General features: G+C 34.5%; 4 protein-coding genes across 8 annotated transcripts in view; 2 read left to right on the top strand and 2 right to left on the bottom strand.

Moving 5' to 3' along the window:
• The window catches only part of LOC129787307 (DNA-binding protein RFX2), an 865,065-nt gene that overhangs the window by 697,726 nt on the left and 149,822 nt on the right, over positions 1 to 17,517 (bottom strand). The gene's annotated exons all lie outside the window — the stretch shown is intronic.
• LOC129787354 (zinc finger protein 830) lies at positions 125 to 1,319 on the top strand. Its single transcript, XM_055822892.1, has 2 exons — positions 125 to 366; positions 461 to 1,319. The coding sequence occupies exons 1-2, from the start codon at positions 233 to 235 to the stop codon at positions 1,251 to 1,253; spliced, it is 927 nt and encodes a 308-aa protein (XP_055678867.1). The 5' UTR covers positions 125 to 232; the 3' UTR covers positions 1,254 to 1,319.
• LOC129787302 (ATP-binding cassette sub-family C member 4-like) lies at positions 3,978 to 11,496 on the top strand. Its single transcript, XM_055822787.1, has 7 exons — positions 3,978 to 4,389; positions 6,323 to 6,553; positions 6,622 to 8,953; positions 9,026 to 9,176; positions 10,013 to 10,243; positions 10,333 to 10,625; positions 10,687 to 11,496. The coding sequence occupies exons 1-7, from the start codon at positions 4,307 to 4,309 to the stop codon at positions 11,386 to 11,388; spliced, it is 4,023 nt and encodes a 1,340-aa protein (XP_055678762.1). The 5' UTR covers positions 3,978 to 4,306; the 3' UTR covers positions 11,389 to 11,496.
• The window catches only part of LOC129787346 (uncharacterized), a 58,807-nt gene continuing 53,638 nt past the window's right edge, over positions 12,349 to 17,517 (bottom strand). For 2 of the 4 annotated variants that reach the window (XM_055822884.1, XM_055822883.1), the window contains exon 7: positions 12,349 to 16,601. In XM_055822884.1, the coding sequence (XP_055678859.1) occupies positions 16,399 to 16,601 (203 nt within the window). In that variant the 3' untranslated portion in view covers positions 12,349 to 16,398. The remainder of the gene's footprint in view (positions 16,602 to 17,517) is intronic. The other 2 variants (XR_008750221.1, XR_008750220.1) reach the window with 1 other exon arrangement.

The raw sequence follows: 17,517 nt of genomic DNA on the forward strand, positions 1-17,517 counted from the left end.
ATTAGAATAAGAAAGTTGATTTTTTATTTATTTTTTACTGTTTTTTAGTTGCGTAGGAGGCGTAGAGAAAATTCAGAAAATTGCATTTAACAGTGTATCAACGCTTGCTTTGAATTTTTGTCTTTCTGTCAGTCAAATTCATAGAAACTTCAGTGTAGTTTTATTTGTTGTGAACGTTCTTTGCACAAAATTTTCCTTTTCTTTAGAATTTTCTTAAATAAATCCAGCAAAAATGTCTGCAACGTTTAGGCTGGCCAAGCAGAAGTATTCGCAAAGTGATTTGCGTCGAATGATGCACGAGCAGAGGCAGAGATCGCAGAAAACGAACGTCTCGGAGAAACCGAAGATCGACTCACCTCTAGCAAAATATCCTTTTGAATGATTTTTTCCTCTAAAATCTCTTTTTTTCAGCTTAAAACTTATTCCAAATGATTTTCCTTAATTAATTTTATCTAAACACGTATAATGAATTGGGGCAACTCACCTGTATTCTGTGCCAGAGCGTCGTACGATCGGAGGATGTGTGGAAGGTTCATGTGAATGCGAAGCTGCACAAGGAGAATGTGGAGAAGGCTAGGAAGCTCAAGGAGGAGACACAGAACTTCAAAACACCCCTAAAGCGACCTGCCACGTCCTCTGCCCCAGCAGATGTGGAGCCACCGAAGAAAATCAAGGGGATTCTGAAGAATGCTAATCCACCACCAAGGCAGCAACAAGCACCATCTGCAGGACCCAGCAAAGCCACAAATTCATCTCAGGGAGCCCTTCCGAGTGACTTCTTTGACACATCGAAGGGCTCCAAGGGTGCATCAAAGGCAAAAGCAACCGAGAAGCCCACTGAGGTGGAAGAGAAGATGGACACGGAGGCAGGAAAGGATGATACCCTTCCGGAAGGTTTCTTCGATGATCCCGTTAAGGACGCGAAAGCACGTAATCAGGAATACAAAGACCCCGTTGAGGAGGAATGGGAGAAATTCCAAAGGGAAATTCGGGAAGCAGCTACAGAATCCAATGCAATCATTGCTGAGGATCAGGAGGAATCCACAGCTGAACGACAAATCGTGGAGATTGATGAGCAAATTCGCAACTGGTCGCGTGTTTTGGAGATTCAGCGACGAAAGGAAGCTGCAGCGGAAGAATTGGAACGTTCAAAGGCCAAAAGTATGGAGATGGATGAGGAGAGTGGCAGCGATGACGATGCCGAGCAGTTTGATGAGTTTGTCGACTGGAGGGCTAAGAAGTCCCACAGATAGACGCATAGAAATTGTCCGGAATTAATTTTAAGTGATTCGTAATTAAATGATTTATTTCAAATGTAAGGTAAGGCTTTTTATTTTCATTTAATTTTATTTTGTAAAGGAATTGCTGCAAAATTGAAAAAAAAATCTTTGTGATTGCATGCAACTAAAACGCAACCACCAGGCGTCTCCATTGAGAACTTTTCAAGGAATTTTTCGCATTGATATTTCCTTTACAGTTCTAACAGTTCTAAGGACACAATTAAGGATTATTTTTCTTCTAACGAGTATTTTGTTTTAATTTATTTTGACTTTGAAACATTAATTTCTCAAAAAAAAAAAAAATAGCTTTGAAAAATTTTTTTAAAGAAATTTTTCAATATGTTTTTTTTTGCAATAAATTTCATCAAGAATTAGATTTTTTTTCTAGAAATTAATTACAGATGTCAATTGTTCTTTGAATTTTTTAAATCACGTGATGTTTGTTTTTGTTTACATTCTTGTCGCAGAGGAGGTCAAGGTCACTCGCAAAACTCAATGATAAAGAAAACAAATCTATATGAAAATTATTTTCATTGTTTTGTTTTGTCGAGGGCCATATTCAGCGTGAAAGATAAAAGAATTTAGGTATTCACCATAAAAAAATAGTCTCCAATGGTCTCCAAACTTTTATAAAGTCTCCAAAAATAAAAAAAAATAGAATTGGTATTCAGGGTAAAAGCTTTTATCGAGTTTTTTTTTCTTTTATTATAAAAGTGAGTTTTGGAGGTCCTTCTATGAGCGCTTTAAGGCATTTTAATGCCGTTTAATGATGTGAAAAATTATAAATCTGATAGAAATTGATCTCAAATTAAAATTATGAAGGCAAAATCATGTTTTTGTTTAGTTTTTGCTGATTTTATTAACTAAATAATTTATTTATTAAATAAAGAATTAATTACAAAAAACGAATTTCGCCCATCATGCATTCGATAAATTCTTCACAATTTTGTGGAATAATTTGTATAATGACCATTTCAGAGGTTTTATCCATAGGGGAGACCGGGGTAAAAAGAGTCATTTTCGAATTTTCAAATGCCAATTTCTCCCAAGTTATAAATCGGAAAAATCGGAAAAAATTAGGGTGGAAAGCCCTATACACCTACAATTTTTGACAGTTATTTGGAGGTTATGTGATCAGTACTTTGGGAGTTAAAAAAGAAAATAAATTTTTGGCCCATTTCCCAAACTATTGCGTATTGGGAAAAACGAGTTTTCCGAAGTTTTCCTTCAGCAATTTTCCAATCTGATAATTTTTCTCACTAGCTGGGTTACTTCAGAAAACGTTGCCAAGGTGTATTCTTCAATAACTTTTAATGATTTTTCTCTACAATTTTTTGAATCAAAACACACCCCTTGGGGTAGATCGGGTCAACCCATGTAAATCATACGGGAGTTTGAAATTTTTGACATACATATTTTCTATCCATTTGTTGCAAAATGACGTGATTGAGAAAATCGCAAAATTCTCTGTTTTAGTGCGTATAAAAGTGAAATTCCTTGTCGCGGATCAAAAGGTGAGAAGTTTAGCTATCAACTACTATCAATCTCTCAGGTGGAAAATCTTTGGAAATGTCGGAAAATTCGACCGACTTTATTTAGCCAACTGGTGACTATATTTACCCGCCGCGTTTAAAAAAAGTCAGAAGCGGAAAGGTCTAGGAAAAGCTCGAAAACTCATATTTCCCGGGGAGATAGAGAAAAGTGGTCTGAGACAAAGTTGTAGGCCAGGAAATTTCCTATAAGAATGACCTATTGAGGGAATTCTCTTGTCCTTGGGGAATCCTGCAGATAAGGATTTATGCAAATTAATTTTTTTTACCCCGGTCTCCCCTACCGATAAAGAATTATAAAAAAATAATTTATTATACCTAAAGAAATTGGTATTCTGCGTAAAATATTTTTTTAACTTATAATAGATTCGTTTGACGACTTTTACGATAAAAGTTCATAAAATAAAAGTAAAAGATTTTTTACTCCGAATATGGTCTTTCTCTTGAGAATTTCTCAAAGAACTTTTTACTTAATTTTTTCATTTTTTTTTTTAAATTATCAATTGAAACTAATATTTAAATTATTTCTTAGAAAATTAATTAAGCTTATCATTCCAATTCATGACTGATTTTTTTAAAAGCATTTATGGGCAATTTGTTCGTATTAGTTCCCATAATTCTTACCCCATTCCTTCTCAGCCAATTTCTAGACATTCTAACAAACAAAAAATTATTTTATCAGAAGAACCAACTTGTGAAATTCTCTTCTAGATCTCCCCTCTCTTTGCTTTCGAGGGCGTCATTCATATCGCGCCAAAATATTTGTTTTATTTTTGTCCAGCAAACGCACGAGTTCTTTTAGAGTTGTGTGATTGTATTTTGCCGGTTATTCCCCTCAAAAAGCACATGCGTCAGAAAAAAAAGCTTGCAGGTGGATCAATTAAATTGATTTTCCACTGAAAATACTCAATTAAAAATTGGTCTAAATTTACCAAATTCTTCAGAAATATCATTAAAGCGTGTCCTTTGACCTTCCCCATTAATTCTTTTAATTTTATTGAATTTTGCGTAAAGTTGTGAAACTCAACATTTCCACCAACACATCAAAGAATTTCCCCAACTTTGTGCCCCATTGTTGGGTGTCTGTGTGCCGTGTACGCCAATAGTGGGGCAGAAGCTTTAAATACCCAACTCTGCTCCATTCTCAGTCATTCATTTCATACAAGTCTCCGCGTAAACCAGCTGATTCGCACAGCGAGGTGTGTGTAGGATAAGTAAAAGAATTTTGCAAAGATGACGACCTCAAGAGAAATCAGTGAGACGTAGACGGTGTAAAATAATCTCTCGATATCTTCGTTATCAGTGTGGGAAAGTTTCCACTCGTGAACGCTAAGTTAGAAAGAAAAAGTTCTATAGTACAAAACGCCTTGACTTTATCACTGCGAAATAAGTTTTCTCTCAAATTTTCTTGTGATAATTAAGTGTTTTAATTAGCTTTTTTGTTAAGTTTTAGTGCAAATTTTTAGTGATTAAAAAATGCTGAAGAGTTCAAGTATTAGGAATAACAGAGCGAGGAATCCTGTTGAGGATGCCTCGTTCCTTTCCAAGAGGGCCTTTTGGTGAGTTTTTCCTCTCTTTTTCTCTTTCGGTAAATTTGGTGTGTGGGTGGAAACACGCGGAAGGTGTAGTAAAATACCTGTTATCGTATTTCTGAGTGAGACATACTCAGGTGCGAATGAATTAATTAATTGCCCAGGTGAAAATATTAGTCACAACTTCCAAATAAATCACACCTGAATGTTCAGATATTGATCGTTTTTTTTAACCTCTAGGCCGCCAAGCGGGGTCGTTGAACAACCCCAGCCCTATATTTCGTGCTATAACTTAATAAATATAAAAGATACCATTCCCATCTTTTGGAAATAAGTTCTTTGGTTATCTGAGGAGGTTGTGTAAAAATTTCAGCTCAATCCGTCCACCACAAGAAAAGTTATTAAGGAAAATGTAGAAGAAGGGAATTCAAAAATTTGTGTAACGGCCATGCTGCGGAAAATTTCTTAGAATGAAGTTAGTCACATCATAAATCATATGGTTGAAGGGGATTGAAGGGTTGTGTTTTTTCTCACTTTACCATCTCAGTGTCAGAATTATCGCGAATAAGTAACATAAACAACATAAAACATAATCATAAGCATATAAATGTGCAAAACAATAAAGAATATTCGAGAAATATTGCCATTTATCACGGTGCGGGAAGTGAGGGGAATGTGGGGAAGTAGTGAAAAAAAAAAATAGCAGTTGCAGTCAACTTCGTGGCTTTCTCAAGAAGAAAGTGTGAAAAATGAGTGAAAAATGTTTTTTCCTAATATCTTCTTCTGCGTGTTTCCGGGTGGCGAATTTGTGATGCAAGGGGCAAGAGGACTATATAAGGAGTCTAAAGGTAGTGACCCGACAGTTCCCGGTTTTATAGTTTATGAGAAAATCGACTTCCTTCTTGGGGTCGTTCAACGACCCCACCTTGGCGCTCTAAGGAAGCTCCAAGGTCTTGGCGGCCAGCAGGTTAAGGTCGTTTTATCATTTTTTTTATTAAAAAAATAACCAAATAAAATTAATCATTGAATTGAATTTTATTAAAGAAATTGAATTATTAATTTTATCAACTTATTTAAAAATTTAAAATTATAAATTTTTTTAAAATTATTAATCGATAGAATTTTTATGATAAAACTAGGACAAGGACATTTTAAAATATTCTCATTTTTATCTCAATGAATTATCTAAATCAGACCTCGAGAACAAGGAGTAGATTCTGACAAAAAATCTTTTCTTTCCTTTCCTTATAATTCGTCAGTTATAAGATTTTTGGTATTCTGGGAAAAATCTTATATAAGACTTTGATATTTTATTTCTTTCTTTAACTATGCTTTAAAGTTAAAAGTTAAAGTTGAAAGTTCTTTCTGACTGTTTTCTGGAACAACTCATTCTTTGCTTTTCTTTTATAGAACGAGTTAAAAACTCAATCTATCAAAATCTAACAACAAACGTTCAAGTTGTTAGAAAAGATAAGATTTTTATCATAATCTACCCCTAATTCTCTGTAAATAATTAAATGACCTAAATTTAGGTTTTTAGGAGGCCTATTTACTCAGAGCAATGTAGTTAGTCCTTTTTGCTCATTTCATTTGAAAAGGAATAATTTTCTTATCAATCTCTTGATGCTTTTATCATTTATTTAAATTTGTTTCAAATTGTGCCTTAAAGTAGACTAAAAACCTTTAAAGCTTTCCGTTTTATCTTTACTAAATAGGGAAGAGATTTATCTATACCTAAATACCCACCTTATATTCAACATGTTTTCAGTGAGAGAAAAGCAATTAGAATTTTAATTATTATTCCGGGCAATTCAAGAAAGGATTTTTGCGCGATCCGATTAGAAGAACTTTTGAAAGCTTTTTAAAGCTCCCTTCCGCGTGTCTCTCCAAATCCGTTTTTTTGTTTTTGAGGGAATTTCCGCGCCGAAAATTCTGATTGAATTCCCTAATCCTTTCGCAGGTGGTTGAAGGATTTATACAAAACAGGAATGAAAAGACCAATTGAGGAGGAGGATGTTTATGAAACACTCCCAGAGCACAAATGTGAAAATATCTCGGAGAAATTCTCACGGCTTTGGGGTGAGGAGTCCACAGTTAAATCTCCGAATTATTTAAAAATCCTTGCCCGTGCCTATGGGAAGCAGGTGATGGCATATGGGCTTCTGTGTTCCTTCACGGAATCAGGGTTGAGGTAAATCCTTGGAATTCTGGGGGCATTTTTGGTGAATTTCTTTTGCTGAAAATGTGAAATTTTTGCAGAATTGTTCAGCCACTCTGTATGGGCGGATTAGTTACTTACTTCTCACCTGAACAGGAGGGAATCTCACGCAATGATGCGTACCTCTATGCAGCTGGAATAATTCTGTCCAGTCTTATTCCTGTTCTAATGTTTCACGCGTATATCCTTTACCTGGATCAGGTGGGTATGAAAATGCGTCTGGGGAGTACAGCGCTGATCTACAAGAAGATCCTGCGACTGTCCAAGTGTGCTGCCTTTAGTGGTCTCAATGGGCAGGTGATTAATCTCATGTCAAACGATGTTGGGGAGTTTGATGTGGCTCTCTCGTCAATTCATGATCTCTACAAAGGACCCTTTGAGGTCATCCTCATTGGGTACTTTCTGTACAGGGAAATTGGTGTTGCTGGACTCATCGGGATGGCCTTCCTGCTGGCCTTTATTCCCCTTCAAATGTGGCTGGCAAAGATGGCAGCCAAATTTCGCTTTCTCACTGCCAAGAGGACGGATAAACGTGTGCGGTTTATGAATGAAATTATCCACGGGATTCAGGTGATAAAGATGTATACGTGGGAGAAATCCTTCTCAGCTCTTGTGGACAAGGTACGCCGGAAAGAGATTAATGCAATCCGTGGGACATCCTACATTGATGCCTCGAATTATTCCTTTATACTCATCTCCCACTTCTCCCGATTTATTGCCCTCATGACGTACATATCCTTTGGGAATGTCTTCACTGCCAGGAAAGTCTTTGTCGTGTATTCCTTCTTCATGTCTCTCAATGAATCAATGGTACACTTCTGGCCACGAGCACTAACAGTAGTGGCTGAGATGTATGTTTCCGCGAAGAGAATCCAAGAATTTTTGCTCATTGATGAGGATAAAAAGCGACCACCTCCGGAAAAGTCCGGGAGTGTAAATGAGGAGCTTTGTGTGCCCAATGGAGGGATTTCGGGGAAAGAAATTCACTCCAAAGCACCTGAAAGTCCTGGGAGGATTGTTAATGAATCTTCAAGTGAGAAAAGTGTTCACATGAGGAATGTTACAGCCCTTTGGGGAGCTGAGGATAATGAATCCCGCCAAGGAATTGATTCTGTGGATCTCTCTGTGGCTGATGGTGAGCTTTGTTGTATTGTTGGACAAGTTGGGGCTGGAAAATCCACAATTCTCTACTCAATTATTGGGGAATTGAGCCTCGATGAGGGTTCAATTGAAGTCAATGGAACAATTAGCTATGCAGCCCAGGAACCATGGCTGTTTGAGAGCAGTATTAAGCAGAATATTGTATTTGTGGAGGAGTACGATGAGAAGCGATATCATGAAGTTCTCAAGGTTTGTGCACTTGAGAGGGATCTCGAACTTTGGCCCTATGGGGATGCCACTCTTGTAGGGGAGCGTGGGGTGAGTTTAAGTGGTGGCCAGAAGGCACGAGTCAGCTTAGCCAGGGCAATCTACAGACGAGCTGACATCTACCTCCTGGATGATCCTCTATCCGCTGTGGATACCCAAGTAGGGAAGCACATCTTCGAGCGATGCATCCGACGCTTCCTTGCTGACAAAATCGTAATCCTCGTGACGCATCAGCTGCAGTACCTCAAGGATATTGGTCATATTGTTCTTCTCAGCGGCGGAAGGGTTGAGATGCAGGGATCCTACGATGAGATACGCAGAAGTAATCTCGAAAGCTTCCTCGCTCATTCTCCGGACGAGAGCCAAGAGCCACAATCACCAACAGGTGAGAGAAAGCTCAACACTTTCCCCTCCCAAATTGACTATGAATCCAAGGATGACAATTTACTGGAGGAAGAGAGGGAGGAACAAATCATCGGGTCTGTGAAGTGGTCAGTCTACCTGGCTTTCTTCAAATTCATCCAGAACAAATGCATCATTGCGGTCACAATTTGTCTCTTCATCCTCACCCAGCTTGCCCTCACTGGGACAGATTACTTCGTAGCTCAGTGGGTGAACTGGGAGGAATCCTTGAATCTCCTCAACACAACGGGATTCAACCTCACAGACACACTCTTTTCCTACTTGGAATCCCTCGGGAATGTCACGGAGCTCCTGACAATCGTCTCACCAGACTACGAAGCCGCAACAAGGAGGCAGTATCAGATCATATACGGTGTCCTTATGGGAATCCTGACGTACCTCGTGATTCAGAGGAATTTCATGTTCTTCAAAATGTGCCTCATGGCATCCATTAGGCTCCACGATCGCCTCTTTAGGGGCATTACGCGGTCAAAAATGCATTTCTATCATACAAATTCCTCCGGAAGGATACTCAATAGATTCTCCAAGGATATTGGAAATATTGACAAGGATCTCCCGATTAGTCTCATTGATACCATCATTGTAAGTTTCTGAATCTTCGAATAAATGCCTCCAAGAAATTATTTCATTATTTTAATATTTTTTCCCTTTTAGTGCTTCCTGGAAATTATTGGCATTGTTGGGATTGTCCTTGTGGTGGATTACAGGTTGCTTCTTCCCACCATTGCAGTTGGATTGCTCCTTTATATCATCAGGAGGATATACATTACAACAGGAAGGAGCGTTAAGCGATTAGAGGCAAATTGTGAGTCTCTTCTCTATTTTTTTTCTATTATCCTTTAACAGGATATGTGAAAATTTATTAAATTAAAAAAAACTGTTTTTAAGTTGAAATTACTTCTAATGTTTAAAAAGAATTTTGGGCATGAATCTTGCATAAGAAAAGAAATAAATTTTAAAAGAAGTTTTAAAAGGAATTATCTACTATCAACTTACGCCTAAAAGTGTGCAAATTGAATGGAATTTTGCTTATATAAAAATAATATTTTAATTACGTTAGAAGGACACAAAACTTCAGAAAGGATATAGGAATAATGATTCAATTTTGTTTTATAAATTTTTAGAGCTTTAAAATAATTTAAAACAAAATTTTAATAAAAATTAGAAATTTTTTTTAAATTGTTTTATGAAGACAATTATCCTCGTGTTTTAATTAGAATTTTTTTATATTGTAAAATTCTATAAATCTGTTGGGCAACGTTTAATAATTATTCTTCAATTCTTTCTCGTTCTTTCAACAGTTTTTTTGCCTAAAGTATAAAAAAATAAGTTTCAAAAATCATTTAAATATAATATCAGTCATTTTTGCACACCCTGTGGTATTAATTAATTCTATTATAATTAGTATGAGCTTTCAATTATCTCTTTGAGTATCCCTTTAATTTTACAAGCTCCTCAAAAAGTGAATTTGTGGTAATTATTTCAAGCAAGCTCTCTTTAACTATAAGAACTTTGTCTTCTTGAGCACAGCTAATTAATTTTTATAAAGTAGAGTTCTTTGAAAATTTTCTCTATCAATGACAACGCATCAAATATCAAAAGAAAATTAACTTGATGAGCAATTTACTGATGCCCTTGCAGCTCGAAGTCCCGTCTATGCGCACATGAACTTCACCATTCAGGGACTCTCAACGATTCGAGCTTTGAAAGCTGAGAAGGTGCTCGAGGGGGAATTTTACTACCACAATGACTTTAATTCCTCCGCTTGGTACATGTTCCTGGCATGCTCTCAGTCATTCACCGTGTGGCTCGACTTGGCTTGTGTTCTCTACATTGCTTTCGTTGTCCTCAGCTTCCTCATCCTTGATAGTGGTTTGTAATTAAATTTTTCTCTCCCTCGAAGCGTTTTATTGAATTCCTTCGCTCAACGTGTCTTTTGTTGTTTCTTTATTTCAATGCAGATGTTATGGGTGGAAATGTTGGCCTGGCAATTACGCAGGTTGTGAATCTCATAGGGACATGCATGTGGGGGATGCAGCAAACAGCTGAACTTGAGAATCAAATGATTTCCGTTGAGCGGGTGATTCAGTATTCAAAATTGCCCTCTGAACCTTCCCTGGAGACAGAACCGAAGAATAAACCGATAAAAGAGTGGCCAAGTGAGGGAGTTGTTGAGTTTAAGGATCTATCGCTCAAGTATTCAGATGATGGGGAGACAATCCTCAAGGATTTGAACTTTTCAATCAAAGCTGGGGTGAGTGAGCAGCAAAAACTATGCTTTTGGTAATTAAACTATTGACTGATTTATTTTTCAGGAAAAAATAGGAATTGTTGGAAGAACAGGAGCAGGAAAGTCCTCAATGATCCAGGCGTTGTTCCGCTTGGCTCCGATTGAAGGAAAAATTGAAATTGATGGCATTGATACGCAAATATTGGGCTTGCATGATCTCCGTAGCAAAATCTCCATTATTCCACAGGATCCAATCCTTTTCTCAGGATCTCTACGTTCCAATCTTGACCCATTCGGGGAGCGCAAAGATGCAGAGATTTGGAACGCCCTCGAGGGGGTTGAGTTGAAGGAAGTTGTAGCCGGTCTAGCGGGTGGGATTGATTCAAAAATGGGAGATGGAGGATCAAACTTCAGTATGGGACAGAGGCAACTTGTCTGCCTGGCAAGAGCCATTCTCCGGGACAATCGCATCCTCGTTCTCGATGAGGCAACAGCAAATGTTGATCCTGAAACCGATCGACTCATCCAGACGACGATTAGAACGCGTTTTGCTCACTGCACGGTACTCACGATTGCCCACAGGCTGCACACAGTCATGGATAGTGATCGTGTGTTGGTGGTGGATGCAGGACGTGTTGTGGAGTTTGGAGCTCCTCATGAGCTTTTAAAGAATGAAGAAGGACACTTAAGATCACTTGTGGATCAAACAGGAGCTGCCACGGCTAACCTTCTAGCTCAGGTGGCTGAAGAGGCTTTCCTAAAGGGACAGAAGGAGAAATCTGAATAAAAGGCACCGGTAAGCCCACCAAAGATCAAAAGAATTTAAAGAACAAATTGTACCACCATTTTTGCATATCTTGAATAAAATGATTCTCATTTTTTTTAAGTATGTAAAGTAAATGTTTTATTAAAAGTTCAAGTATAATTGTAAAGTGATACAGAAGTTTTATCTTTGATGTCATCCATCATCGTGAGGTGTGATTTTTCTTTATATTTTCTTGCTATTTTATAGAAATGGCGTATATATAGAATTTTCAAGAATCAACACTACAAATTGGCTTAATTTACCATCAGATAGGTTTTTCAATCGTTTTCTTCATTTTTCTTGTCTACCCAGCTATTTATGTTTTAATGCTTGCTTAATTTTTATTTCTATTAATGCGACAGGCAGCTAATTGCTATTTTATTTATGACTTTTTAGAATGTTTTTTATACATAAAGAAAATTTTATGTTTTAAATTATTTGTCTTTATAAAAATTTGCGAAGAAATGATAAGATAAATTGTTGGTAGTTAATGGATCGTTAATTATAGCGATTTTCTTAAAGCAAAATTCTCAACAGAGGGCATTAGTAGTCAAAGAAAACTTTACATTTAACAAAAGATGGCTCTGACTGCTCTCAGAAATTATTTTTGATTTAAATTTCTATTAAAAATTGATTTCAAAAGTCATAAATTCAATGCAATTTCTTGATTCTTCCTCAGCATAATTCTATGCTGGGAATGAAGAATCCTTTTCTAAAAGCTCTTTCCCTAAGTTATCTATTTTCTTTCTTCTTCGTAAATCATTCAATACAACGCAATTATATTTTGTAATTATATATTTCCACTACATACTAGTTTTTTTTTTGATTTTATAATACCTCTAACAATGCGCATAATAACTTCTGTGTAAGGAGAAGCAAGATTTCTTGCTTTTAAAGAAGAATATTTTCGTTATACGATAGATTTCATTTTTTTTGTCATTTATTGTAGAAAAATTTCTTCACAGTTCAGCTTCATTTTTTATTCCATATTTTGAGCACACAACTAAAGCACGAAAAATCATGTAAATTTCCCTTCAATAACTTTTTCTTATGTGATAAATGTTTTTAGGGGTTTTTTTCCTTAGTAAGATGATGTTTTTTGTTTGTTAATGAAACGACCAAAGCTAATTTGGGGCATAAAATGCGTGTTCCAATGGAATGTTTGTGAGTATGGTTCACTTGAGAATAAAAGATATTTTTTTAAAGATAAAATACACACTAATTCCACTAATTCTATAGTTTTTTTTGCTTTATAATCTAAATATTTCTTATGTGGATTTTCTTTTAAATTAAATTTTCGTGTTTCCCGCTTGAGCTTAAACTTCATGCCATTGTCGCAACTTTCGAGACAGTTTTAATGTGTCTTTTGGAACCTTTTCCATTAATTTTTATCATTCATAGTGTCAAGAAAAAATTAGCTTCCAGTATTTTTGCCCGAGACTATGGAATGCCTACTTCCTTTGTATCCTTTCCATCCCGTCTAATATCCTTTCCTAATGCTGTTCTGTGACTTTCAAGAATGGGTTAAAAATTTCTTCTTAATCCTCTAACTTTATTTTTTTTTAATATATTTTCTATAATTCATTAATTAAATGTCTAAAAGGATTAAGGATTGTTGTGCTTGAATTAATTTTAGAGAACTTTCTCCGTAATTACTTTTGCGGGTTCTTTTCTCTGTGACGAACAAATTGGTGTCTGTAATAAGCATCATTTTGGTGCCTTTATAACGAATTTCTTTTAAAATGTGTTGTGAGGATTTTCTCAAAATTAATTTCACATCTAAATCTATTATTATATTTTGTGGTTAATCACACCCTTAAATCTACAAAATTATGAATATATTCTATTGTTCTTTTAAGCTAATTTATGTGCCTCTATTTACGGAAAAAATCCTACTTTACTTACTCTCTCGCACGTTTTAGAAGATTTTCTTTTATCTTTTATTACTAAAGTAAATTTAAAAATTTTCTTAAGCTTTATTTTATTTATTTGGTAATTGTATAAAGTTTCACTCCAATATCATTTCTCTACCTCAAATATATAGCAAAGATTGTTTTTTTCCCTCATCAAATGAAGGCATATGGCTACATGCTAGAAATATATTGGAAATAATTAAAGTCGATAGTTTCTGGTAAGTTTTGTATATGATTTAAAGTTTTATAAGGAGGCCGCTCATCAAGTCCAAAATTTTCTGGATTTTTTTGGACTTGTTGTTTGACGTTGAAGTCTTATTAAGAATCTCGATTTTTAGTGCTTTTTCTCACTATGGTTCCCACACGCTGCTGTTTGTTTTCTTGTTCAGCAATGCAGCAAGTTATCTTTTACATAATTAATAGAGATTTACTTTATTATTTAATCATAAACTTATTGCAAAACGTTTTGGTGAATTTTTAAAAAGGAATTTTGAGTTTGTTTCGTGTTTGTCTGCTTTTTCATTTAATTCTCTAATTCATTTTAGTTTTAATTCTTATTTAGAAAGAGGATCTTTCTATTTAGAAAGTTTTTTTTTTAATTAATATTGGTAATTAAATTACTTTAGTTCCAAAATTATTTTGTTCAGAATCTTTTTTTTAGACTGTCGATTTGTTTTGAAATCTTCATAAAGAAAAACTATTTATTTATCGTTGAACTATTGAAAAATATTTTCAAAATCAATAAAGAAAAAAAAACAAGTTTATAAATTTTTTAAACCATTTTGGTTTGATTTAATCGGAAACTTGGGCAAAGATTTTAATTAAAATTTATTTTTAGGAGTTCTGATAATTAATTTCTTAGCTAATTTTCTTCATATTTTTTTATCCTTTGAAAAGCTTCTAAAGATTCTCAGGATTTGTAAGCTTTCAAGAAGCACAAAGCTTCACAGCTTTTTTAGGCCAAATATGTTTTTAAGTTTGCATTTTTTTTATTTCTTTGACATTAAAGAAAATTCTTTAAAAGAAAAATTGGCAGGTAGTTTCTAGCATAAAATATAACTAGAAGAACTAAAAATATATGCTTAAAGTTTCATGGAAGCCTTAGTTTTTTTAATTTTTTTATCTAAAATCTTTTTAATCAGAGAATTTTCAAAACGTCACGAACTATTAATTTTTCAAAATTTCCTTTGAAAAATTTACCAAAATCTCTGCAAGAAATACTTTTTCTCCATCTCTCAGTATTTTAAGGATAATTTAACTTCCACATAGTGTGAAAAATTTATGAAAAAATACCGCTTTGTTTACATTTTTTAAGAAATTGTTCTTCATTTTTTTCTTAATATACATTTAATTATTTTTATAGATCCATCGTGTTTTCTCGCTCACTTTAAAGTAGTACTTCCGCTTAACGTCACAATATCACGAATATTTTTTTTGGGGGGGCATAAATATTAATTATGATGTCATACCGAGGCAAAATGTACCATAACTAAATATTAGTGATAGTAAATATGTATATGAAATGAATTTTTAGTCTAATAAGAATTTCCATTTGCGGCGCGTGTCCATTGAGCATGGTCAAACATGAGTTTTTGTCAATATAAAGTTGCAAAAAGCGTGAAATGGACACGATATTGAGTTAATTTTCGGGATTTGTCCTCTCAAATCAAGCTTTACAATTATTATTGAACTATCTCTGTATTTTTTATTTTCTTTTTAATTGTTTTCCTCAATTTATTTATGTTTTTTTGTTAATATTTATTGTTTTCTGGACTTTTTTAAATTTGCTTTTTTGTATTTCCTTTATTGTTTGCTTTTGTTAAATAAGCATTGTGTAGGTTTTCTTCGCGTTTTCATTTTTATTTTTAAATAAAATTTACAATTATACGTATATTTAGATTTTCCAAGGATTTATATCTGCACACATTTTATCCTTTTCATTTTTATTAAATGATTTATTTTAGCATTTGTATAAATAACACCAAGATTTTTCTTCATTATTTTTTTAAAAGTTTTTTTCTCTGCGATTTAATTGTCACTCGTGCATTCATACAGGATGGTGAATTTTCTTGTTTATTTAGAAAACACTTTGTCTTCATTTTATTTAATTAGTATTTTTTATTTTTTAAATGTGTAGCACTTTTTTGTTGGAAAAAATTTTTAATGCAACTAACATGGTCCCTATAAAGAATTGCAAAAGTTTTTTTTTAGAGTTGAAAGCTTCTCTTAAGTTCTTTTTTTATCACTTTACTGTACTTTCATCGCGCACAAGAACATCGCAGTTCTTACAATTGGCTAAAACCTTGGGCTAAACACAGCAAATTCTTCCTAAAGAAGCAGTTTTTTTTTCAGAAGGAGAAATTAAAATTCACATTCAAAATGCTTCATTTACAATCACGAAAATAAAGTTAAAATATATATTTTGTTTATTTATTCTTTGTTTTTGGTTATTTTTTTAAATTTATTTTTATATTTATTATGGATTAGAGTGGCGTTAAAGCTTTTTTACGTTTTATAAAGTTTTTCTTTTAATTATCATTCTTATACCATCTAATATCTCTTCATAAATCCATTTTTTGTGCCATTGAACGATGCTATGTTTAGTATTTCATCACTTCCGCTCAATGAAAATGCTTTTTATATGAATAGGTTTTTTTTAGAAATCGCTTTAGGATGCTCATTTGCTTCCAATTGTACAGAATTTATTTTTTTAATAGAGTTTAGTTTACATTTTTTCGAGTATTGTGTCAACAAACCATATATTGTTCCTAATTTGTGCTCATTTGGTTATCTTTTTTTGTTAAGGTTTATTATGCTTTGTTTTTTTTTTGTTCTTAAACCATCATTATTTTTATTTATTTATTTTATTGGGCAAAAATGTTAAAACGCAACGATCCTCTTTTTAACGCCTCGTCGGGGGCGTATTTTTCGGTTATTTTTTTTCAAAAAGAGGATCATGGAGGGTATGAGTTTTTTTTTAAGGGAGGGGTTATTTGAAAACGCATCGGTTGGTGTATAGTGTGGGTGCAATTAAATATTTAACTATCGAAAATATTTATTTATGGGACACTTCGTATATTCATGCTTTCGGCTCTGTTATTTCAACTGTGACACTCTCCACAATGGATGGGGGCGTACTATTGGCAAGTCTCGCTTGCACCTGACGCAGATCCGGTTGTTGATTATTGTGGGCTGCAGAAGCGGGCGCATTGGTGGTGCTGCGGTTAGACTTGGTGGACGTGGCTGAGGCATTGCTGCTGCCACGCGAACCACGGCGGGAGCCTGAAAATATTCATTACATTTTCACAAATTCACCCATCACAACCAAATTGCATTTCCAACACCCTTTCATTTTACTTTTTTTTCCCCCTTTAAGCAACTACAGGGTGTCGACAGACATTTAAGTTAAGTGAACGATGAACTTCCGTTTTAGGAAAAATGCCAGTTAAAAATTTCGTGACATGCAAAGCGACATACAATTCCCAGTGATGTCTGAAAACTGGTCAGGAAAAGGTGAGAGAAGAAGTTGATAGAATGAGGAAAAGAAAAACAAATAAAAAGAAAAACAGTGAAAAGTGGAAAAAGGAAGAAAAACAAAAGAGAGAGAAACTACATAACGTTTTCCGGTTTGTGACAGAGCCAACCACCAGGCGTCTCCATCAGACAGATAAATTTCTTCATCTAATTTGCCACACTCTCTACAAAGTTTAATTGAGTTATACAGGAAAAGTATCACAAGGGTGGTGCCATTTGGGAATGTAATATTATTTTGACTGGGATCCAATGGATGTTCATTCAATCATATTGATGAATAACTGAATTTCGAAAGTTAATTGAATTTTTACGGGAGATTGATGTTTCGTGTATGCTGAATCCGGAATTTTATTCCCTGGGACATGAGCATTGAGCAACTCATAAAATATTTTTATTTCTACAAAATTTGAATGAAAAGACAAAAGAAAATGAAAGAGCTTTGGAGCATTCACGCGAACTTCCCAGAATATCGATAAAGGAATGAAATTTCTAGAATATAAAGTCTGTTTATCTCTTCAGATGTTTTTAATAAATTCTTGAAAAGAGTATTTAGGAGTTCTTAAAAGTTATACAAAATATATTTAAAAGCTTTTTTTGATGGAATTTTATATGATTGACGACTTAATTGTTATATTTAACATTCCCACTTAGCACCACAACCCTA

The sequence above is a fragment of the Lutzomyia longipalpis genome, chromosome 1, assembly GCF_024334085.1.
Source record: "Lutzomyia longipalpis isolate SR_M1_2022 chromosome 1, ASM2433408v1".
Taxonomy (NCBI): domain Eukaryota; kingdom Metazoa; phylum Arthropoda; class Insecta; order Diptera; family Psychodidae; genus Lutzomyia; species Lutzomyia longipalpis.